The 8,706-nt window shown below is 39.8% G+C and overlaps 1 protein-coding gene across 1 annotated transcript; it reads right to left on the reverse strand.

The window, feature by feature from the left end:
* Positions 1-3,766: 3,766 nt before the first annotated feature.
* On the reverse strand, positions 3,767-8,428 carry LOC131236293 (uncharacterized). The gene is made up of 4 exons (XM_058233411.1): positions 6,963-8,428; positions 4,756-4,895; positions 4,521-4,628; positions 3,767-4,198 (listed from the first exon to the last, which is right to left on the reverse strand). The coding sequence occupies exon 1, from the start codon at positions 8,249-8,251 to the stop codon at positions 6,998-7,000; it is 1,254 nt and encodes a 417-aa protein (XP_058089394.1). The 5' UTR covers positions 8,252-8,428; the 3' UTR covers positions 3,767-4,198; positions 4,521-4,628; positions 4,756-4,895; positions 6,963-6,997.
* Between the last annotated feature and the right edge of the window lie 278 nt (positions 8,429-8,706).

Genomic DNA, 8,706 nt, shown 5'->3' on the forward strand with positions numbered 1-8,706 from the left:
TAAAAGGGGCAGGTGGTATTCACACGTGTGGCTATACAGTCACACATGTGGCATGGGAGGATGCATTTAGGTCGGTTAGGATTTGGATTGTGGGTGGATATGAGAAAGTTGGGTTTGAGAGAAGACGAAGATCTGGGATGGGAGAATTAAGAACCTGAAGAAAATACCCAGATGGGGGAGAAAAGAGAATATGGTGTGGGGATAGATGGAGACATCGCACATCCATTGATGAAGATTAGTCTATAGTGACTATTCTCTTGGATCCCCTACTTTTGAGATCCAACCAGAAATGATACAAGAGGATTTACTACAGAAATACATGGATGCTTAAAAAAAAATCAACTAACAACTCAACCAATTCATTGCAGACATTAAAAAATCATTAGAAGCGATTAAATCGCGCCTCAATGAGGAGGAAGATGCTAGTTTATCCCAGCCTCAACCTAATCTAGAAACACAACGCGAGGAAAGTAATCCTAACTCGTTTATGGAGAATACTGAAATTGAGAATGAGGAGTTGGATTGTGTTAATGAGTGTATGGTTCAATTTCACGAAAGGTCGATCTCGATGACTGTCTAAAGTAATGATCAAGAGACATGGGTATCTTTCAAATGTAATGATGTTGACCCACTCCACCTAACTGACACGCTTGATTCCAATGTGGAGGAAGAGCCCCTTTCAAGTGAACCACACAACTCTTTTGAGGCGTGCTCGGCCCACTCCTCTGATTTAAATTATGATATGATTAGAGAGATGGAGGACTTAATTAATACGACTCCGGTGTTTGAAACTACTCAGTGGAGGCCACTATTTGAGCAACCATCCCTTAATGATACAATGCCTCCACTGAATAGTATTATTGAACTGACTCTTCACATTAAATCTTCACCTACTGATTCTCGATCTGTCTAAGTAAGGCAAGGTGAGATGTATATGGTGATGATTTACTCTCACCGAGATGAAGAGCTAGAAAGTACGCTTCACCAATCTTCGTTCCAAATCATATGGAAGTATTTTCAAATCGCATGAAGATGTGAGAAGAAAGCAAGAGCTTTTCTCTCTATTTTTTAATCACAAAATCCAATGGGAGAAAGGTCACACGGCCCCCTCTTTTTATAGATCCAAGAAGTTTCAAAAATTACAATAATCCCTTTGTCATATGAATTTTAACGAAAATAGCCATAATCTAAATAAAATTAACTAAAACACTCATAATGTATCCAAATATAAAATAATAAAAAACTAAATCCTAAAATATGATAAAAGTCTAAAGTTGATGTGGACGATCAAAGATCAATGGCCCGATCATGTGATACATGCGATCCAATGGCTCGATCATCGCGTCCCTCCGATCCAACAGTTTAAATTACTCCATAAAGCAGCCCATGTACATCTTCCCAGTATGGGGTCGTCCAAATGTTCGCACATGCACATGAGGTCCTCAGCACGATCACGAGTAATCGCCTAGCCACGGAAAAATTAGTGCGGCCCGCCTCCTCCTCTGATACATACGTAAGGGTGTATGTGACGTGATGTCCTCATCACATATGCGGTATCTTTTGGGCATGCGTTAGAGATATAAGAGATCAGTCATATCTTCGAAGAGCCTTGGCGTTTACGAAATTTCTGGATGAGTATGAGAAACCATTAAGGCTACGTCAGTGCTGAAGCACGTTCTTTGCATTCGACAAAAGCAAAGCACGATCGAAAAAAGGCAACCGCTCTTTCCCAACTAGTTACATGTAAAGGCACCACTTGGATAGATGGTTATCCTCGTGCTCCATCACGGAAGGATATAAATAGTGAAGGCATATACGAATAAATCATCACTCAATCGATCAATCATACCAAAAACCCAATCAAACAAGTGCAATGTCGTTTATCTTAGCTTAATTTACTATCTTCACTACTCATTAGCCTTAGGATGTTTAGCCTCTAGGAGTAGTTCGGTCCGTCCTTGTGCATATGCCGAACCAACTTTAGTTGTAGCCAATAGTTGTAATTCTCTTCCATACGCACCTGTGTGCCAGATCTGAAGGAAAATCTCAGTTTTAGGAATCATCCACCTACGTTCATATGCTAGGTCGTCTGTAGTTATAAGTATCGGCATTGCCTCAACCTCGCTCATCAACACACTGCTCCACGAAGCACATTGCTGCTCTCAGTCAGGTTGGTGATCCCGTTGTAGTGACAAGTATTGTTCATTTCCGTAAATCCATCTTCTATCTATTTTTTGTTCATTCAACCATACAATTGTTGCACCTTCAAAAGTCATTGATTTCCAAGGCAAAAAAGAACTCATAGGAAAAAGAGCCCCAACCTTCGCAAGTTACCCTGACAACGCACCCGACAATTGGCTAAATAAACGATTGATCGAGCCACGACCAAGCACTGCTCTATCTCGACACCAGAGGTTGGTGGTCACAGTTTGAATTAGATCCAATCAGTTCTAACATGCCCACTCACATGCATCTCGTGTGGCCAAATTTGAGACCAACAAATAGCTCATCAAAAGGAACCATATTCTTACCACCACATCCTCTCTCATTCCTCCCTCTATTTACACATATTTCCTTCTCTCGTGTCCAGCATTTGCAGGCCCTACTAATAAATAGTATATCAAAAGATTTTAAAGACATTGAGAGGAGGTTTGTTAAGCACACATGCATGGACCCACTGGCCAATACAGCACATACCATCCAAGCTTTTGGTTAGGTGAGCCGCTCTCCGTAGATATTCTGGCCATCAATTCAGGTTGTTTCAATACATGTGGGCCAACCGGCCTAGTTTTAAGCATATTTTTATAGTATATCATGCACAATGGCCCACACCTAAGGAACAACTCAGATCTTGCACAGACGTGAGCAGCAAAGCTTGGGCTTGACCAGTCATAATCATCTTTAGCTGAGCTCGGGCCAAGTTGTTTGGCTTGTCACAGGCTTGGGCAGACCTGGGCCTGATCCGTTCAGTGCTATTGCTAGTTCAAGTAGTGACCTACCCCAATAGGCTGATATGGCCTTGAGGTGGACAACATTTTCACAAGAGAAATTGACCAGCCAATCCAAAAATTATACCAACATGTGGCCCACCCGACAATCAAATTGCAATGATTTTTAAACATGGCATCCACACAGTATCTCCTCATTAGCAGCTTTGATGTTCCTAGTTTCTATGTAGAAGGGGGGGGTGCACTTTCAGACTTTGCATTTCTAGTTGTGTATCAATGGATACCCAAAGACCTGACCTGGTTTTAGTGGATATACGGCTTAATTTGGGAACCCTTCTCAAAACTAGGATGAGTTTGGGTCTACCAATTTGAACCCATTTGAAAATCAAGTCTAGCTAGGTTCCAGTTGGATCAACCCATTGCCATTGTTTTTTAACCATGGCTTGCTCTTAGTTGTATGAATGAATGAACGGTTAAGATCAATTCAACAATTGGCCACCCTCATGTCATCGAAAAGGTTTGTGGATGTTGCAAATATCCCCATGAAGGTGGGGACGTTAGCAAAAAACCTACACGTGCACATGCGCACACCAGCAACAAAACGAGGTTTGCTAACCCACAAGCATGTAAAAGACTCCATTTACACACCATGCATGTGTCAAAGTGGCACATGTGTGTCTGATCTAATCCATCCATCAGCAGCATTGACCATGTAAATTAGGGTAGGCAATGTGCTGGGTGGCTCAGCAGTGTGGGACCGGGGCTTGAACCCCTAAACTTGGCACGAGTGCTGGTCCAATCATAAAGTTGGGCCACCATTATACAATAAGAACAAACAATTTAGAGAAACTTGTGATTCACAATTACCATATGTGACACTGGTTGGATCTGGGTGATGTTTTAACAATCCAAATCATTAAAAATAAATAAATAAAATAAAAACCAACCTTGATTGGACTATGTGGGGCCATCTTTTGTGCACTTCTGAACTGTTGAATCACATAGGATGCTGCAGAAGAAAGGTTTCATATCGACTTCTGGCTATTGTGGTAGATTTCTCCTCATCTAGCTGATGGGACACTTGATCCTGCTCGTCCTGGAGTGGTGTTGACCTTTGGAGTGATATTGAACCATCAAATTGGGCATTGGAGCAGCGTAGAGCCTTGGACTGTTGATTGCAATTGTTAGAAATTCTCACACAAACCAATTGGAACAATCCGTTAAGGCCTGATCTGCAGTTGGGAGAGTACCTGCATATAAAAAGGAATGATCAGAACACGATAACTGGTCTGGAATGGATTGAGGTTTTTTATTGAGATTAATGCATCAATAATTTCTTGAAGAGTTATTTGGTACCATTGAGCATAATGGTTCATAGACCAAGAGTGAAAAAATTGCGTACTTGTAATGCAAATTAAATTGTCCATTTCATGAGAGCTAGTGTAGATAGTCATCAACATAAAAATCCGATTAATCAGATGATCCCGACCTTTTGATAAATAAACAATTGTTGTTGATTTTAGAACCATGACTATTTTCACCTTATAAGGAGTGAAATGGCCTAAGTTTTACCTTGCAAGATCGAAATGGTGTAGCCCACTTGATGGAAAGCTCAGATCAACTACTTCTCTGCTATATTGGTACGCGTACCTACATGCAGTTGGACAGAACTCCCAATGCCTAAGCAGACCAAAGAATCAAACAAGACAGTTGATTACTTGTCAGGACTCCCTGCCGAACAAATGTATCAGAAAGAAGAAAGAAAACAAACAGTAAATCATGTGAGTCCTACAACATCCAATCTCACCTTTCTTAAAGTCTTCAATAACTTCAGGAATTCCCCTTTTGTTGTCAATTCCAGTATCCAAAGAACTCAAATCACTCCTAATCGCAGCCTTTCACATTGGAATCTTTAACAACAAATAGCACCTCTTAAACAGTCCTCACCTGAAAAACTAAGTAATTGAATCATCAAGCATCAAAAGATATTCATGTGCAGCAAAAGCTTCAGTCAGTTCACAGAGAAACACATCCTTCTCATATTTTTATCTGATGTAATTAGGCAATTCAAATTGACTTAATAACACCAAGATGATCATGCAAAATATATAACTATAAGGTACCACTTTTACTTTGCACTTCAATCCACCAAATGCAAACATCAGTCAGTACTCAGTTACACTAGGCTGGATGTTCGATTGATCAAAACCAGTTTCGCTAATGACCATGACAATCTCATTGACCTAATCAGGTTTCACATCACCATCCTACCATGGCGAGGTTAATTTGAAATCTTACTTAAACTAGAATTTCAAAGGATTGTGATATTGGGTTATTTTTCTTCACTTTCTGTCGATTTTCTTCACAAACCCATGTTGAACATTGAAGGCAGTGACAATGGTATTGTTGAAATAAATGGAACTTCAATACAAATCAAACAAGGGGCTATGATTCAATTTGTTAAAATTACTTACCAAATGGTAGGGGTTAGATGTACTGAGAGCACCCAAGAACAGCACAAAAATCCTGGTCTAGGTGACAGTAGTCAGAAAAACCAGCCATCATAATCTCACAAGTTTTACAACTACATATAATTTGTTGGTTCAAATTGTGCCAGCCACCATTAGTGATAGAACTTGAAAAGCTGTGTTTGGAAACCAAAGTGAAATACCAAAAGTTGCTAACGTTCCTGGCATTCAAAACGAGGAAGTAGCTCTCAAATTGCAATTGCATTTCCTCGATTCCAGCTTGAAATCAGCAAAATTGCAATGTGGATCTCAGGCCTTCAATATGAATGTGAAAGAACAGAACTCTGATTTGGTTATTCCCACTTTGTAAGAGGGAATTGTAATGCAGTTCAAAGTGCATCTAAACACACGCAAAATGGAACTAAAGTATGGAGTACAAAATAATAATAATAATAATAATAATGATAATAATAATAATAATAATAATAATAATAATAATAATAATAATAAAGCAATAGGACTTCCGTCCTGCTGGACCTGGTTCCCACAACAAAGAGACTACCCTTCACTAACCTTGGATTGGAACAACAGCATAAGGTGTTTCTTGTTAGAGAGTGAACACAAAAACATTGTTGAGAATGAGAAGTGCCATGATATTCAAGGACTGGTAGGATTTATCTTAATGCAGCTCTTTTTTCAAAGGAGTAGACTACAGTGATTGTTCACAGTTGTCTCATTCACCATGCACATGATCTGGTAAATAAAAAATAAAAAATCCTCTACTTGGTATAAATGCACGGCAATCTGGAATTTGGACTGAAATAGTGGGGCATAGCCAGATACCAGAACTAATTAATGATCATAGCCATCTTATTTCATTCGTTAAATTTAGACTATTGAACAATTTCTTCATCTATAACTGTAAGCATCCATTTGATAGCAAGCTATAGGATGGTGCTCAATTTGAAATGTTCCATCCACAACCAGCCCCACGATTTGGACAATCTAAATTTAAGTGCATGCTTGGCAAATGTATGTTGGATCTGACACCACAAAAGGCGACAAGCGAATATCACCGAATTCTTCTCCATTCAAGAAAAACAGTTCCAAATTGAGTTCTAGAGGCCAGACCACAAAAAAAATAAATAAATAAATAAATAAATAAATAATAATAATAATAATAATAATAATAATAATAAATAAATAAATAAAAATGATGTAATTAACGGCCTACAATACCCATAAATGTAGATTCATGGCCAGATAACAATGTAAGTTTTTTAAATAATAGCTCAAAAATTAGATAAGTGGGGCATTATTCATGACCACCATGATTAATTTGCATACACCCACTTTCCATTTTAGAAATCCAAGTAGTACACTTCTGTTCCAAATCAATTACCAAAATGGAAAATGTGCATGAGTGAATAAATTCAGGTAGATATCAATTCCCTAAAAAATGAGCAGTCTGCAACTTCTGCTACTAAGAGAAACAAGCAAAAAAAAAAAAAAAACTGAAATTTGAGAAGCAAGCGTCAAGACAAACCAATGCATTCTTTCCCAATATAATTAGATGAAAGTCTACAATTTTAGTGCAGGTCCAGCATCTTCAGACATGGCATCTAATCCTTCAAATCCCATTTTGCCTCGATACACTGTTATTATTTTGGGAATAATCTCCTGATACTTTATAATAAATCTTTCCAAGAAGGCCTTGTCGCTAAGAACCAATGCAGTTCTTATAATGGAATCCTTCTTAATAAGACCTTTTGACATTAGAATCTGAAGGACTGAACATCTCGGTATGATCCTCTTCTCCAAACTAGACATAAGTATACCCGGGTGTCTAGAAAGATCTGATGGCTTCCAATCCATCTCTTTCACGAAGAAATTCATTACTCTCTTGATCTTCTTCTCCGACGTTGCCATGCAAATAGGTTGCACTTTGAATGCCGAGAGGAACTCATCCTCGGACCACCCCAAGCTCCGATAAACAGCCACCTTCTGTTCCCACTTCAATCTGCTCATTATTGACACCACCTGAATGGCTAGGATGAAATTCCCGGTCGACGGATTGAAACCCATTTCCTTAACCATAGCGACGATCTCATTCAACCGTTCAGCAGTTTGCGTCAGCACTCTGGGCTGAATTGTGATCAATCTCACAATCCTGGATTCGGGCACGCCTTGGTCACGCAGCATCGTGATGTTGGGTTCCATTACTTTTTGGAGATCATATCGGAGAATGTGGGTTGAATGCTGGATGCAACAGATGACGCGTTCGTTGGTGCGGACGCAAGCTTTAATGAAATTAATGGATGGAATGATTTGGTTTTGTAGGCTGCGATGCCAGAGGCTGTAGTCCCAAGAGAGGATCTTAGCAAGGGTTGCGCTTGGAATGCCCAAACCATGGAAATATTGGAACTTGGGCATGAGGGTTTTGTTGGGATCGGCTAAGAGGAGTCGTGGGCACTTGGCAATGAGATTTGTGACTTGGGTTTTGGTGAATCCATGATTCCTGAAGAATTTGAGGACAGAATCTGGATTTTGAGCTGATTTGAGTTCCATTTTTTGGGAAGCAGAGAGGGCTGAGTGGGGAGAGAGTCCACATGAGTTGATGAGGTATGAGAGTGTAAAAGAGGAGGGTGTTGCTTGGGTTTTGGTGGGATTGTTGGTTGAGATGTTAGAGAAGGATCTTAGAGAAGATGGGTTTTGTTGGAAGAGGAAAAGAAGAAAGAGAGAACGAGGTGTTGAGTATTTGGTGGTGATGGGGATATGGCGTTTTCTTCTAATGCTGATGAAATGAAACATTGGATTAAATGAATGAAAATTCATAGAAGTATTGAGATAGACAGATTGTCATGGGTTAATCTCTATTTCAAGGAGAGCAAGTAGAACCCTGTATGAAGAAGCAAAGAGGCCCCATGTAGACCTGGGAAGAATAGGGCCTGGAGATAGTATGAACGACAGAACTTTGAAACAGTGATGGAGGTGTGGATTTTTTTTATTTTTTATTTTTGGGTTAGCTTGTTAGTACACACCCATGTCAGTACACACACTCCATGTTGGCCACCCCCGCTAGGGATCGATACCAAGACCTGGTGGAGGTGTGGAAGAGACGGAAGCATGGGTCCGTTTTAGATGTACCATGCACCCAACTTAAAGATTAGGTTGGATCCGCTACGGTGCTTCATATGTCAAAAATAACCTACACCTTGACGTGGGGAGCCAATGGGACCGTGTGCGTGACATCTAAATAGCCCATATGTGCAGCCGCTTGTATTATCAAG

Source organism: Magnolia sinica, unplaced genomic scaffold (genome assembly GCF_029962835.1).
Source record: "Magnolia sinica isolate HGM2019 unplaced genomic scaffold, MsV1 ctg351, whole genome shotgun sequence".
NCBI classification, from domain to species: Eukaryota; Viridiplantae; Streptophyta; class Magnoliopsida; order Magnoliales; family Magnoliaceae; genus Magnolia; species Magnolia sinica.

Bases quoted from the DNA above. Each gene is read 5' to 3' on its own strand.
- LOC131236293 (XM_058233411.1), bottom strand. From the start codon at position 8,251: ATGAATTTTCATTCATTTAATCCAATGTTTCATTTCATCAGCATTAGA.